Here is a 16,748-nt window from a genome sequence, read left to right as displayed (position 1 = left end):
AAATCAAAGTGAGAAACGGTAGCGGTTCAAATTACAAACGCCCTCTCTGTATCAAATTTCCGCTTCTTCAGTTTTTTTCGACATCATCGAAGTATAAGTAACAGAATTAGGAATGATATACATGTAACGGGACAAAGATATATGCAAGGCTTATGTTGACCCACTGTTAGAAACTTTATCCAATTACTCCATTACTTTTTTTCGACTTTCAACCATGTTCAATCGAATTTAAAAGCAAATCGTCTGTCAGAAATTATAATTATATGCGATGATTTGCGATAGATAGTTACGCACGGCTCGAATTCTCCAATCGGGGGACTCGCCTTCAAGTTAGCATTGGAATTTTTATTTCCAATTATACAATTTGCACGCTTTCAAATTCGCTATAAGCCATGCTCAAGTTGAGGCGAATAAAGATGCACGTCTGGTTCGACAACATTCTGTCACAATATATTTCTGCCAAGTTCTGCCGTTTCAAAATGGTTCTGTACGATTTCGAAACATTGGACAAATGTGGTTTCAAACATTCAAAATTGAATGATATTTCCACATTCGAACAAATTGTAAATGTAAATGAATTGAAGCTAACGAACTGAGAAAAGACATAAAGCTGAAGGACAGTATCTTTTGAATGACATTCTCATCAAAATGCGGAAACTTTCCATATTATAATCGTCCCTGTAGAAGGACGAGTTACGCAATGCTTAAATGTGAGTGGTGTATTAGACAGGTGCGTGTTGTGTGCGTATATAAATGGGTGATAAGTATTTACTTAACCCGCTATAGAACAATTATGTTAATTCCGACGGTTTTGAGGAAGACATCCATGAAATGTATTGACACATGACACATTAGAGGCGATAGCACTATCAATAACCATAATAACGAATTTAAAGCGTCTATTTTTCGTATACCGAAATCCATATTCATAATTTAGGTTGATGCTCATTATCGAGGATAATGATATTAGTAATAATCATTCGTTACTGTTTCCACTGAATGTTTTTGAGTCAACGCCTAGTCTATCCATTTATTTTTGGTGAATTTTTTCTATTCATTATTACCATTTGAATAATCACGACCTTTGGAAGTTTCCCTCAATTTTTTTGTATAAAGATGAAGGAGTAAAGGCCTAAAAGTAATATTCATTACTACACCAAAGGTTCCAAACAGTGCATCACAACTAGAATTTCCTGTTTTACTGCTGGATTAACATAATTTCTATCTAAATTTCCAAAGGACTTGATATTCCAGAAATACACAGACAATACAGGGCTTTTCATGATGAGCGTTAATTAGCCGTTTCTGGCAAACTATTCAACGAATCAACCTGAAAATTTCACAGTATGCATAAGTCAATATGACCTACACCCCTAAAATATTTCAGACGAAGCGGCGTTGTCGCTTCTACCATAAAGTAGCGGCTTCTTTGATTTTTCAAATGGAACACCTCGATACAATATCATATTATGATTCATTATCACTTTGTCAACAAATTCATATACTATTTCCCTATACTTATCTATTACCGTTTAGAAGATATAAATTAATTTCGATATTTTTTTTCACCAAACATGAACTTTTATAAATGCTGATAATCTTGAACTCTCTTGCACTAAAACGATCAAATTTGAAATGGAGTGGAGTGATATTATGGGGATCTTCACTCCGAGACATATTTTCATTTGCCTCATACAGGGTCTTAAAAAAATGCAGATACTTCGATCTCATGAAAAAATGAGTGGAACTCAATTTTTTCAAATGGAACACTATATATTTCAACATTTTTGAGCTCTACATCCAATTTTAGAATAACTTTGTTCAGATAATACTATTTCTATTTTCAACCGTTTTCGAGATAAACTGTTTCAAACGGAAACTGACGTGGTTTTCGTGTTGAATATCCAAAATAAGTGATGAATTCAAAAAAACGAGCAAGAAAACCACGTCAATTTCCGTTTGAAACAGTTTATCTCGAAAACGGTTGAAAATAGAAATAGTATTATCTGAACAAAGTTAATCTAAAATTGGATGTAGAGCTCAAATATGTTGAAATATAACAGGGTGTTCCATTTGAAAAAATTGAGTTCCACTCATTTTTTCATGAGATCGAAGTATCTGCATTTTTTGAAGACTCTGTATGAGGCAAATGAAAATATGACTCGGAGTGAAGATCCTCATAGTATCACTCCACTCTTTTTCAAATTTGATCGTTTTAGTGCAAGAGAGTTCAAGATTATCAGCATTTATAAAAGTTCATGTTTGGTAAAAAAAATATCGAAATTAATTTATATATTTTAAACGGTAATAGATAGGTATAGGGAAATAGTACATGAATTTGTTGACAAAGTGATAATGAATCATAATATGATATTATATACGGGGTGTTCCATTTGAAAAATCAAAGAAGCCGTTACTTTATAGTAAAAGCGACAACGCCGCTTCGTCTGAAATATTTTAGGCGTGTAGGTCATATTGATTTATGCATACTGTGGAATTTTCAGGTTGATCCGTTGAATAGTTTGCCAGAAAGCCCTGTATATGTACATGTCTCTAGTTCGCTAAACCGACACAAGGGGGAGTATCGCTCGCTTCGAATCCCCAATACACAGATTGCCGCCAATTTCCACGACTGGCAAACGGAAATATCGGCATCTCCGCGTACGTCGACCAAGGTGCACGTAGTACATTGCACTTTTGCGAATCGACGTCGCATCAAAACTGCATTATAGTAAGGTGCGCGCGCATTTGGCGGGACTGTCGGCGTTTGTTTTAGTGCCGGCGCCCGACGACGATGGCATGATTCGCGTTACCGAAAACCATTCAGCGTTCGGGAGAATTGTTTTTCGAACACGATTCTCGGAAACGGATGCTGGCGGGACTGGAGTCGAACAACTTTATGACTATGACTAATATGGAGATGACTGAATTCCTGGGAATGTTCGGATGCGAGTTGAATTGCGGATCACCAACGATCAGTGGCGTAGAGATAAACGCCTCATAGGGATCCTGGGTTTATTCACTATTTTCTATTTTATTTCAATTAACCCCAATCACGTAAAATAGAGACGGAGTTTAATGAGTCATTAAATCATAAAGCTATCTAATCAAATCGCTAATTTAATAAAATGCTCATCGAAGAAAAGAGTGTAGAGTGTAATATCGTTCCATAACCTACAACAATTCAAAATATATTACGATTAGAGACCCGCCCCGACTTCGTATATATATTCAGGTATTTTAAGTTAACACTGTCAAAGTTTTATCATTACTGCAGTCATATTACTGAATTTATTTATATGCATGCCCGCAACTTTTCTAATTCGCTTATTTAAATTACAATCCCCTGGAAATATTCAGATAAAAGTGGTCAATGTGACTTCTGGATGATAAGGTTTTCTTTATAATAGTGAAAAATATTTACTCATTTATTCAGCGTATGTGTTTTTACAATACGATATGAAGAAATTATAAGAAAAAATAAAAAAGTAAACAAAACAGATATAATTCGTGTTAGGAATCACACGTTAAAAGGTAAGACCTCGTTAATCCTTAGCTCGCCCAAGTTTCGACTTCTGAGGGTTGTCGTTCGTAAGGGTGCGACAGCTGGTTAACGGAAAAACAGATTTTAAACAGATAATATCACAGATTCTCTGACAGAACAATATTTATATATTCGGTGAAATGAGCATCTAGAACTATGCAGCGCAGTGGACGCCCCAAAGAGAGGCTTTTACCGACGAAAACATCGAATACAACAACGAATTGATGATTCTGAGCAGTGTTTGAAGCTGTTCTAACATGGTTGTGGTATTTTGAGATGCGCATAGTAAATATTCATCGAATGTCATTTAAATAATGATATCGGGGGGAAAAGGACTTATCTGGAGAAGTAGAAAGTGCTGTTTCATTAGGACAATGCACCGTGTCACAAATCAATGAAAACGATGGCAGAATTATATGCATTGGTCTTCGAATTTCTTCCGCATCCACCGTAGTCTCCAGATTTGGTCCCTAGCGACTTTTTCTATTTCTCAGACTCCGCTATAATCGTTGCATCGCCCTCGGAGGCAACTATATTGGATGTTAAAAACAAAATCATGTATTTCATTATTTCAAATGTCATCATAGGTTTATGCAGCGCATGTCAAATACTGACCTTTATAGGCTAATTTTTGATCTCTGGGGTTATATTATTGAAATGTTCATAAATATTTCTATTTTTTGTTATGTAATAAAGTTCATGTTATCCGCTGATAATGCAACTTTGTATAGATGAATCAACATTTGAAATCGGTTGAGTTTAGTCTATACTAAGTCAATCCGAACAGCTAAATAAAAGACTCATTCACCGGATCTGATAAATTCACTAGCTAATACCTCCCACATAAAAAATAATGACTTGGACAAAAAAATTATACCACGCCGCCCATGCCATACAAAGAAACTGCCAACGTTCGCTAACTATTTAGTTTTTTATGCCATTCAAATCGACTTCGTGAGACATCCTTTCGATGCGTTGCTAACTGATAAAATATAACAATATTGGATAATATTGACATTCGGGATAACAGCCGGAAGTATACCTAGTTTGATTATGTCACGGTCTAATAAACGGGCAATTGTTTTTTTGTTTCTACAAATGGAAAGCATACAAAAATTTATATTGGAATGTTATGATTATTTGATGTTTTTATATATTTAGATAGTTTTGGTATAACTTTTACGAAGTTGAACTTTTCTCTGGTATTGCCGTTCTGCCATTTGATACCAGAATGGTTTTCAGTGACCAGACGCACAAAACGGACACATACAGCTACTGGACTGAGTCATGGCCGGTGGGAGAAACCGTATCTATAAATTTTGGATCGGTGTAAGAGAAAGTATTACGAAAAAAGGAATAGAAACTTTTGTTTGCAATTTTACGTAGTACGGCTCGAATAACAGATTTCTACATATCTACTGCACATCTTGAATGTTCAACACTGCTCCTCAATAAGACTATCGTCGTGCGCCTATGGCGATGACTACATCTGCATTCTCATGATTACCATCTCGCTAAAAAAGGCGGGAAGTATCGGATGCTGGGAAAGAGATTACGAATAATTAAATTCGCGAGTGATTACTGTCTGGTATTTTCCGGTTCAGCTGTTGATAATTTAAGTATTTGAGATCTCTGTATCCTTGCGTACGCGAACCGCCCGCCAAATGGCCCGTAACTACGACGGAAAGTCGAGTTGTAGAGTGTGACATGGTGATGCTCAAATTTAAAATTCACCGTTTTCAATGTTTATCGAAAGTTTTTTAAACGCTATCAAAATAACTGTAGCCGTTATCATTTCGACTCGGATACATTAATTATTTTTAAAATAGAATCCACATCAACGAACATATTATGTTATCGTTTTATGGTTTTCCTTATCGTGTTATCCTTCAAAATTATGGTTTATGCGCGTTTTTTTCAATTTCAATCAAATCAAGACGGCGACAAGCGATACTACATACTGTTATCGTCGTTTTCCAAATCGAAAACATAATTTTTTCCACCGGCCACACATAAACGCTAACAAATATTAATTATTTGTTGTCATCGTAAAAGTCTATGAGTTCTCAGCATTATTTAAATGATAACAAATTTATGCTTCGGGGGTTCTAGTTGCGCTGGGTTCAATATCCGTTTGATAATACCAATTAAACTTCAAAATACAAAATCTGAACTATGATTGTTTGTGCGAGGCTCCACTGAATGGAAAAATATCGATAAAGCTTTGAAACTTCACAGGAGCGTTTTAAATCCTAAAGGCATTCTTAAAAACTCAAATTATTTCTAATCTACAGTGATATTATGAGGAGAAACGATTTTTTTGTTTGCGTTTTTTGTGGATAAACCCAAAAACTATTTAAAAGATTTTAAAATTTTGTTCAACTGTGAAAAGCTACATTATTAGCGCGTAACATAGTCTGCATTTTATCTTCAAAAAAGTTTGACATCGCTACGAAAATAGCAATAATTTATCTGGAGGTATCAAATATTAGTTTGACGCTGCGAAAACTACTGATGATACGTAAAAGAACGTACTAGATGTTTTTATTAGTCATCACTACACACAAAAAAAGTTTACCAACTATTACAGTCAAGTCACAATATAATCGAACTAATAGAATCGAAAAATTATGACATTCGTATAATTTTATAATCAATGTTGATTATGTACATGTAATTCCTCTGTAAATCGTTCGAATCGGGCCTTTCGATAAGTTTTAAAAGCCGTGGCTTGTACTACGTTTCACGATGAAATCACAACTCTAAATTGCACCCGCGCGAATCTGGAACGAGTACTAGTTCAAAATACATCTGAACTGTAAAACAAAACACTGAAATCAATCAAAATATCCTCATAGCCTTGGTAAAATGTTCAGAAACAGATGCTCGTATAGGCGTGAATTACCTTCCTGAAGCACTCAAGTAATTATCACGATAATATCGTGTTATCCTTCAAAATTATGGTTTATGCGCGTTTTTTTCAATTTCAATCAAATCAAGACGGCGACAAGCAATACTGCATACTGTTATCGTCGTTTTCCAAATCGAAAACATAATTTTTTCTACCGGTCACACATAAACGCTAACAAATATTAATTATTTGTTGTCATCGTAAAAGTCTATGAGTTCTCAGCATTATTTAAATGATAACAAATTTATGCTTCGGGGGTTCTAGTTGCGCTGGGTTCAATATCCGTTTGATAATACCAATTAAACTTCAAAATACAAAATCTGAACTATGATTGTTTGTACGAGGCTCCACTGAATGGAAAAATATCGATAAAGCTTTGAAACTTCACAGGAGCGTTTTAAATCCTAAAGGCATTCTTAAAAACTCAAATTATTTCTAATCTTCAGTGAGGTTCTAGTTGCGCTGGGTTCAATATCCGTTTGATAATACCAATTAAACTTCAAAATACAAAATCTGAACTATGATTGTTTGTGCGAGGCTCCACTGAATGGAAAAATATCGATAAACTTTGAAACTTCACAGGAGCGTTTTAAATCCTAAAGGCATTCTTAAAAACTCAAATTATTTCTAATCTACAGTGATATTATGAGGAGAAACGATTTTTTTGTTTGCGTTTCTTGTGGATAAACCCAAAAACTATCTAAAAGATTTTAAAATATTGTTCAACTGTGACAAGCTACATTATTAGCGCGTAACATAGTCTGCATTTTATTTTCAAAAAAGTTTGACATCGCTACGAAAATAGCAATAATATATCTCGAGGCATCAAATATTAGTTTGACGCTGCGAAAACTACTGATGATACGTAAAATAACGTACTAGATGTTTTTATTAGTCATCACTACACACAAAAAAAGTTTACAAACTATTACAGTTAAGTCACAATATAATCGAACTAATAGAATCGAAAAATTAATACATTCGTATATTATTCCGTATTCGACCAAACAATTTTATAATCAATGTTGATTATGTACATGTAATTCCTCTGTAAATCGTTCGAACCGGGCCTTTCGATAAGTTTTAAAAGCCGTGGCTTGTACTTCGTTTCACGATGAAATCACAACTCTAAATTGCACCCGCGCGAATCTGGAACGAGTACTAGTTCAAAATACATCTGAACTGTAAAACAAAACACTGAAATCAATCAAAATATCCTGATAGCCTTGGTAAAATGTTCAGAAACAGATGCTCGTATAGGCGTGAATTACCTTCCTGAAGCACTCAAGTAATTATCACGATAATATCGTGTTATCCTTCAAAATTATGGTTTATGCGCGCTTTTTTCAATTTCAATCAAATCAAGACTGTGACAAGCGATACTGCATACTGTTATCGTCGTTTTCCAAATCGAAAACATAATTTTTTCCACCGGCCACACATAAACGCTAACAAATATTAATTATTTGTTGTCATCGTAAAAGTCTATGAGTTCTCAGCATTATTTAAATGATAACAAATTTATGCTTCGGGGGTTCTAGTTGCGCTGGGTTCAATATCCGTTTGATAATACCAATTAAACTTCAAAATACAAAATCTGAACTATGATTGTTTGTACGAGGCTCCACTGAATGAAAAAATATCGATAAAGCTTTGAAACTTCACAGGAGCGTTTTAAATTCTAAAGGCATTCTTAAAACTCAATATCGATAAAGCTTTGCAACTTCACAGGAGCGTTTTAAATCCTAAAGGCATTCTTAAAAACTTAAATTATTTCTAATCTACACTAATATTATAAAGAGAAACGATTTTTTTGTTTGCGTTTTTATGGATAAACCCAAAAACTATTTAAACGATTTTAAATTTTTGTTCAACTGTGAAAAGCTACATTATTAGCGCGTAACATAGTCTGCATTTTATTTTCAAAAAAGTTTGACATCGCTACGAAAATAGCAATATATCTTGAGGTATCAAATATTAGTTTGACGCTGCGAAAACTACTGATGATACGTAAAATAACGTACTAGATGTTTTTATTAGTCATCACTACACACAAAAAAAGTATACCAACTATTACAGTTAAGTCACAACAGAATCGAAAAATTATGACATTCGTATATTATTCCGTATACGACTAAACAATTCCATAATCAATGTTGATTATGTACATGTAATTCATCTCTAAATCGTTCGAATCGGGCCTTTCGATAAGTTTTAAAAGCCGTGGCTTGTACTACGTTTCACGATAAAATCACAACTCTAAATTGCACCCGCGCGAATGTGGGACGAGTACTAGTTCAAAATACATCTGAACTGTAAAACAAAACACTGAAATCAATCAAAATATCTTGATAGCCTTGGTAAAATGTTCAGAAACAGATGCTCGTATAGGTGTGAATTACCTTCCTGAAGCACTCAAGTAATTATCACGATAATAATAACAAAACGTCGATTGGGAAATCGGAAAGAATCGCAAACATTGTTTGATTTTTTCTAGGAGCCACGCATAATCAAAAAAGTCAAGGTGACCACATGCCCATTTGAATTCGCCCTTGTCGCCTTGCCCATTGTTATGTATCTGATGCGAAGCATTACCATATTTTATACCGGCATCATGCCGCCGCTCCTCCTGTTAGGGCTACAAATGGGATCGGGTCAGGTGTCACTAGTTAGTTAATTATTCATGAAATTGATGGGACAGGAATAGATCGAGATATGTTTAAAGTTTCGAAATTTGGAAATATGCGCACAATTGCGTAAGAAGTTTGTTACTCGAGGAACGACTGAATAAGTTTCCTCAACTATTCAGTTTTTAATATTAAAACTATGTATTCAAATTACGGTGTTCGCGTTTTTTCCATAGTAAATTAGTACTTCTGTATCACAGCGCTCCAGGCGAGAATTCTCAAGGATATCGAAATAACGAACATATCAACTAGCACACACCTGACGTTGAAGAACATTCAAAAGATAAATAAAAAAAATAATGTGGCGTCTTCCAACAGCGAGTTTCGAACTTTGACAATTAATAACGGCCATCTTGTTGAAGGTACATCTGTCAGATTAGTTGTCATTTGTTCAGTCTGTTTTGCCAAATCACCATGGGCGGATGTAGCATTGAACACCAAGTGCAAATAACACAAATGGGTGTTCTGTTCAAGCAACGTACCGCGCGCTTCATCGATTTTACGGTCGCCATAATCATCCTACCTAGAGTAAACGATCGACCAACACCCGTACGTCAACGAAATGCAAGTCTTCCAAAAACATCGCCGCTGTCTGTGAGAGTGTGCAGGAGAATCCGAGGCAGTCGATTTCGCGTCACTCACAAGAACTCGGCCTTTCGTAGACCACAACTTGGCGAATTTTGCGCCGTGGCTTGGACCTGCACCCATACAAATTCAACTGACCCAGGAACTGAAGGTAAAAGACCATAGAGAACGACGTATGTTCGCTGAACGAGCTCCGGAGCAGTTAGCAACTAACCCTAATTTTCATCGAAAAATCATCTTCAGCGATGAGGCCCACTACTGGATGAATGGGTACGTGAACAAACAAAATTGTCGAATTTGGGACGATACCAATCCACATGAGATCCAAGAGCGTCCAACGCATCCCGAAATAGTCACTGTTTGGTGTGGATTTTGGGAGATCGGCGTCATTGGTCCATATTTCTTTGAGAACGACGTTGGCCAGGCCATCACTGTCAACGGCAAGCACTATAGGTCCCAAACCATTGCCCAAACCATTGCCTTACCGCTAATGCGATTTCACAAGCAGCAATGATACAAGAAACTACCGACAGAAACACTCTGTATCGAGAGGTTGCAACACGGCGGGTAAAGCGACAGGTGAATTACTAAGGCATTCGATGTATATGAGGGTAGATCTTGATAATACTGGTAAATAGTGATATGTTTCAACCTGAACCTTATGTTAGAAATTGAGGCAGTAGTGCTATTAGAAAATATCCCGCCAATTTAATTTTTACGAATTTCTAATGAAAGGCAACTGACAGTTGCGATCTGAAAACATACGTTCGTCTTCTTTAACAAATCTTGTAAGTCTTTCTGTTTCCGAGATAGCAATAGTGAGATAAGCTAAACTTTTGAATCTTTTGTGACCTTGAATATGTCCCCAGCGAACCTCTAATGAGCTATTTATATACGAACGAATCTTACTATGTTACAGACCTACTTCAGATTTGATACAGTTATAAATATTTGTGACCTCTGAACTCTGCACCAAGATTCGTCGATGTTACATACATACATACTATGTTACAGACCTACTTCAGATTTGATACAGTTATAAATATTTGTGACCTCTGAACTCTGCACCAAGATTCGTCGATGAGAAATTACTTGACATTTAAACCAGCTGAAAAGCAGCAAAGGCAATGATAACCTGAATCTTGAAAAAAAAAAAAAAAAAAAAAAGGTACTCACCCGAATCAGATGGCGTATCTATGCCAAACTCCGCCAACCGCATTGCGGAATTCTGTCCTCCTTTGTGGTAGCTGTGATCGCTTTCAGCTGCAGCCTGATTGGACTTGATGTTGATCTTGCTGAGCTCCGGCCTGATGTCGACAATCACCTCCTCTTCCTCGTCTTCATCATCATCGTCGTCCTCTTCATCCTCTTCCTCTTCATCCTCGTCCTCCTCCTCTTCCTTAACGGTGCACATGGGCCCCATATCAGCGTCCCCTTTGCCTTCGAGGTAGTTGCAGAGGTCCACCTCTTCGTCCAAATCGCAGTCGTCGATTGCGTCGCGCAACAGCTTCAAGACGCTCGTCGGTTTCGAGTGTTTGGCCTCCTCGTCGTCAGACATCGGAGGCGTGTGGAGCATGGGGGCGGTGGCGCGCACCGCCGGCTTGAGCAGGCTCTGCTGCTGACAGGATGACCCTCGCCACTCTCGCTTGATCGTCGGCACTGGCGGCGGGTGCATCAAACTGGTGCCAGGTGTGGGGATCAACCGGCTCACGTGCCTGAACTCGTCGTTGGAGTGTTCTTGGCTGCCGCAGTGGCCGGCCCACATGCAGTCGTGGTTGCCGGCCCACACTTCGTCTAGTATGGGGAAGTAGGAGTGTTCTTCGGGAGGCATCACAGTGGTGTCGCTGAATCCGGGCAGTTGCGAGAAATCAAGCTCGAACTTTTGCCATATGTCGTCGGGGAGCAGCGGCTCGGTTACGGGGTTGGAAAAAGAATCGATCAAATGCATCCTCGATGTTGCTATTACGTTTTCCGTCGTATTAACTATTTTAAGCTACAGTCACTAGTATCACTAATTCTAATATCACAAATTGACCCGGCTGAAGACTGACGCTGTGTCACAGCAGCTGCTGAAAATGAAAAAAAAATTAGCTTTCGATGAGTTTTCAGAAATAATGCTTATAAAAGTCATCAATTTTGATATTTATAGTGATTCATCACGAACTAACGTATAACGTAAATAGCCATTTCTGAAAATATGTTTCAAATGGAAATACCAAAATACGGTTTGTTTGAGTGATTAATTTTTTTGGGAAAGAAAGTTTTTGGCTTTCTACTATTCCATCTATAAAAAAAAAAAAAAAAAAGGTGAGAGAATCTTTCAAAGAAAGGAAGGAAGTAATCAATTTGAAACTTTATACATGAATGTGTAGATCATGCAAAGAAGTAAGTAACTTTCAGACACAAAAAAACGGTTTGTTTGTTTAGGCATTTGTCCTTCTGTATATCATAATTTCATCGGTCATTTTCTCTTGAACAAGATCAGATATAGAGTCATATGTCGCATACGTGTAAACACAGCTTAAATAATAAGTCTTCCAACAAGGACTTTGACAATTGACATCTGTCAAATTAGTTGTCATTCACTCAACAACACGTGCAAATAAAAAAATTGGTTTACCAAAATGGGTGTTCTGAAGATAGGAAACGCTTAATGAAAGACCATATGTCGTTTGTTTTTCAATAGCATCGGAAAATAAACAAGTCTTACGTGAGAGTTGAAGAGCTTGTATTTTTCTAAACTGTTTATTTTTTTCATGTGAATACCACGACCAGGTGTAAACCGAATAGTGAGTACTAGAAACATTGAAAAATCATAACTCGAAAAAAAAACGGAGAGATAGAGGTGATTCTGATTGGTATTGTGGTCGCCATCTGAAAAAGCCGTTTGTTTGGTCCACCCTGTATATGATAACACTGTATATAATAATGATACATGTGCATGTACTAAATGCAGAACATTACAGCGATGGTTCAAATGTTACATTCAACGACGAATCAAAAAATAAACCACACTGTGGCGATTAGAGAATCACATTTATATATTTTTTCAAACCCCGATCTAATAATCTGAAAACCTCCCGCTGTGGCCCGGCCAGCTGTAGGACAGAAAAAAGAATATTAACCATAACGAGGACGACAGGCAGCTGTTCCTCTCAATTATGTCATATATCTTGTGGATCGCCCGTGTTCCATCCTAGGTTTGTTTCCTATTTTTATACGGCCTATGCGGGCCGGCCATCATCCTTCCTATGTTCAGATGCAAGTATCTAATTAAGGAAAACCGTGGCGCATGCACTCGGTTAATGTACCGAAAATTATCAAAAGCTGGAGGCTATCGGATTGCCACCGGGGTGGTATTTTATCACATTTAGAAGACGGGTCAATGCCAGAGTTTATAATTTAATTTCGACGAATTCCCAGGAACTTTTATGGCAAGGGAAAGTCATATTTTTTATGTTTTCGGCTGGTTTATAAGTCGGAATTGAAGATTTTATGGACGATAAATACTTGAATTGTTTAATAATTGGAAGTTGGGTTTCTAAACATGCAGCATTTTATTCAAAAACGGTGTCTTAATTGACTAGAACAGGCCAATACTTGATGAAAATCCTTATTAAAATTAGTTTTAACGACTCCATCATTTCCTTCATTAAAAACTGTTGACCAATAGAAGTCGTACAGACTAGTGATTTTTTAACAATGGCAAGACAGTCTAATTGAGTTAAAAGTCTTTAAGACCTGAGAAATTTTCACAATGTAGACGAAACTAAAGAAACATTGTAATTTCAGTGCATACAAATCAAAATATTTCACCGCATCATCTTTGTTTTTCACTGTTCGATCAAAAGGCGGTTTTTATTACTTTTTGGAACATGGTCGTTGCTTACGGAAGCGCAGAAGGGTCACATATTTTTATTATTTGTTTCTTGGAAATTACGACTTTGAACTCGAAATTTCGCCTTTAATCTCGTAATTTCGAATTCAAATTCGTAATTTCGACTTTAATCTCAAAATTTCGCTTTTAATCTCGTAATTTCGCCTTTAATCTCGTAATTTCGAAATTTCGACTTTAAACTCGAAATTTCGCCTTTAATCTCGTAATTTCGAATTCAAACTCGTAATTTCGACTTTAACCTCGTAATTTCGACTTTAATCTCGAAATTTCGACTTTAATCTCGAAATTTTGCATTTAATCTCGTAATTTCGAATTCAAACTCGTAATTTCGACTTTAACCTCGTAATTTCGACTTTAAACTCGAAATTTCGCCTTTAATCTCGTAATTTCGAATTCAAACTCGTAATTTCGACTTCAATCTCGAAATTTCGAATTCAATCTCGAAATTTCGACTTCAATCTCGAAATTTCGACTTCAATCTCGAAATTTCGACTTCAACCTCGAAATTTCGAATTAATCTCGAAATTTCGACTTTAAACTCGAAATTTCGAAATTACGACTTCGAACTCGAAATTAAGACTTTAATCTCGAAATTTATTTAATGAAATTTTTACTTTAAACTCGAAATTTTTACTTTGATCTCGAAATTTCCACTCAACTCGAAATTTCGACTTTAATCTCGTGTTTTCGAAATTACGACTTTAAACTCGAAATTTCGACTTTGATCTCGAAATTTCGACTTTAAACTCGAAATTTCGACTTTAATTTCGAAATTACAAATTTAAACTCGAAATTCAGACTTCAATCTCGAACTTTCGACTTTAAACTCGAAATTACGACTTTAAACTCGAAATTCAGACTTTAACGAAATTTCGACTTTAACCTCGTAATTTCGAAATTTCGACTTTAATCTCGAAATTTCAACTTTAATCTCGAAATTTCGACTTTAATCTCTAAATTTCGACTTTAATATCGTAATTTCGAAATTACAACTTTAAACTCGAAATTTCGACTTCAATCTCGAAATTTCGACTTTAAACTCGAAATTACGACATTAAACTCGAAATTCAGACTTTAACGAAATTTCGACTTTAACCTCGTAATTTCGAAATTTCGACTTTAATCTCGAAATTTCAACTTTAATCTCGAAATTTCGACTTTAATCTCTAAATTTCGACTTTAATATCGTAATTTCGAAATTACAACTTTAAACTCGAAATTTCGACTTCAATCTCGAAATTTCGACTTCAAACTCGAAATTTCGACTTTAAACTCGAAATTTCGAAATTACGACTTCGAACTCGAAATTAAGACTTTAATCTCGAAATTTATTTAATGAAATTTTTACTTTAAACTCGAAATTTTTACTTTGATCTCGAAATTTCCACTCAACTCGAAATTTCGACTTTAATCTCGTGTTTTCGAAATTACGACTTTAAACTCGAAATTTCGACTTTGATCTCGAAATTTCGACTTTAAACTCGAAATTTCGACTTTAATTTCGAAATTACGAATTTAAACTCGAAATTCAGACTTCAATCTCGAACTTTCGACTTTAAACTCGAAATTACGACTTTAAACTCGAAATTCAGACTTTAACGAAATTTCGACTTTAACCTCGTAATTTCGAAATTTCGACTTTAATCTCGAAATTTCAACTTTAATCTCGAAATTTCGACTTTAATCTCGAAATTTCGACTTTAATATCGTAATTTCGAAATTACAACTTTAAACTCGAAATTTCGACTTCAATCTCGAAATTTCGACTTCAAACTCGAAATTACGACTTTAAACTCGAAATTCAGACTTTAACGAAATGACTTTAATCTCGTAATTTCGACTTTAATCTCGAAATTTCGACTTTAATATCGTAATTTCGAAATTACGACTTCAAACTCGAAATTCCGAGTTTAAAGTCTAAACTTCGGGATTAAAGTCTAAATTTCGAGAGTATAGAGAATAGTCCAAGGAATAGTCCCTTAATTTTTTGTCGCATGTTTAATGAACGCCCTGTAGAAGAAGATAGATTTAATTTCTTCAATATGTGTAAAGATGAATTGAAAAGGGTAAACGGAATCTTCAATCTGTTATATAATCAACTATATATAGAAATATATTTTTTATCGTGATAAAACTACATCAATCGCTCATCCAGCATTAGATACGACACATTGTTGTTGACATGTTGAAAAAATTATTGAATGACACTCATACGTGAAAATTATCAGCAGTATTACAAGATAGCGTATCTAGGTCAGACTATTAAATAATTTGACACCAAAATGTAAGATAACGTTTCTATCTAAATACTCGAGTTTTTATCTTGGCGCCTTGCACCCGAAAATCTGACCGGTTTATGTAATTCGACTTTATTTGTGATAACGCGAATTTCGGCGTCGTATTTCTGTCGCAAATCTGAAATAAGATATCTATAAGTATTTATCTAATACGCGATTAAGTTTGTGTAGGATTTTTAATCGAGCCATTCAAGGCAATATCACAGCAGATTTCGAAGAAAACAAATATAAGGCTTGCGAAAAATACGAAAGTTCTTATCGTATCAAAAATGGTATGCCAAACACCAAAGACGATTGTGGATACTAACAATCGAAACGTTGTGAAGTAAGTTGGCTTGAAATCTTTGAATTTTTTTTTTTTTTTTTATTATTCAATTGTTAATTGTTGCTTGTATTTTGTTTTATTGTGATTTCATTTCAGGGTTTTTTCTGCTTAATAAAATTGTTATTTTCAGCTATTCATTTCAATTTTATTAATTGTTTCAGGGATTTCAAATCATTTCATATCGTATTAGACAATGGAAGTCTGAACTAATGAAATTCACTCCAAACAATGTCAAACCTTGGAAGATACCAAATTTTGTTTAGCTTCTGAACAAAATACTTCGGGTTTTTACGAAGAAATCGTACATTTTCGGGCAAAATAAACCACCTAAATAAAGGATGTCAACAAAACTGATAAATCTCATTTCATACCCAACATTTTCATTCTTGTTTCACATCTCAATTTCGAAACGCTGTTACAGAAAATATATGCACTTTCCAGGCAAATTTTTTGTAGACTACATACAAAAAATACCCATTCCAAAAACTACGAAATCGTTGA

General features: G+C 35.5%; 1 protein-coding gene across 3 annotated transcripts in view; it reads right to left on the bottom strand.

Annotated features, from left to right (window-relative positions):
* LOC111503058 (uncharacterized) overlaps positions 1-16,748 on the bottom strand; it is a 96,789-nt gene that overhangs the window by 71,749 nt on the left and 8,292 nt on the right. For 2 of the 3 annotated variants that reach the window (XM_023157262.2, XM_023157264.2), the window contains exon 2: positions 10,904-11,796. In XM_023157262.2, coding sequence (XP_023013030.2) covers positions 10,904-11,675 — 772 coding nt within the window. In that variant the 5' untranslated portion in view covers positions 11,676-11,796. The remainder of the gene's footprint in view (positions 1-10,903; positions 11,797-16,748) is intronic. The other variant, XM_023157263.2, reaches the window with a different exon arrangement.

The sequence above is a fragment of the Leptinotarsa decemlineata genome, unplaced genomic scaffold (genome assembly GCF_025532065.1).
Source record: "Leptinotarsa decemlineata unplaced genomic scaffold, Ldec_3_MD MMD2_P_RNA_scaffold_2, whole genome shotgun sequence".
NCBI lineage: Eukaryota > Metazoa > Arthropoda > Insecta > Coleoptera > Chrysomelidae > Leptinotarsa > Leptinotarsa decemlineata.
Note: the sequence above shows the minus strand (reverse complement) of the source record. Positions and strands in the feature narration are given on the sequence as shown.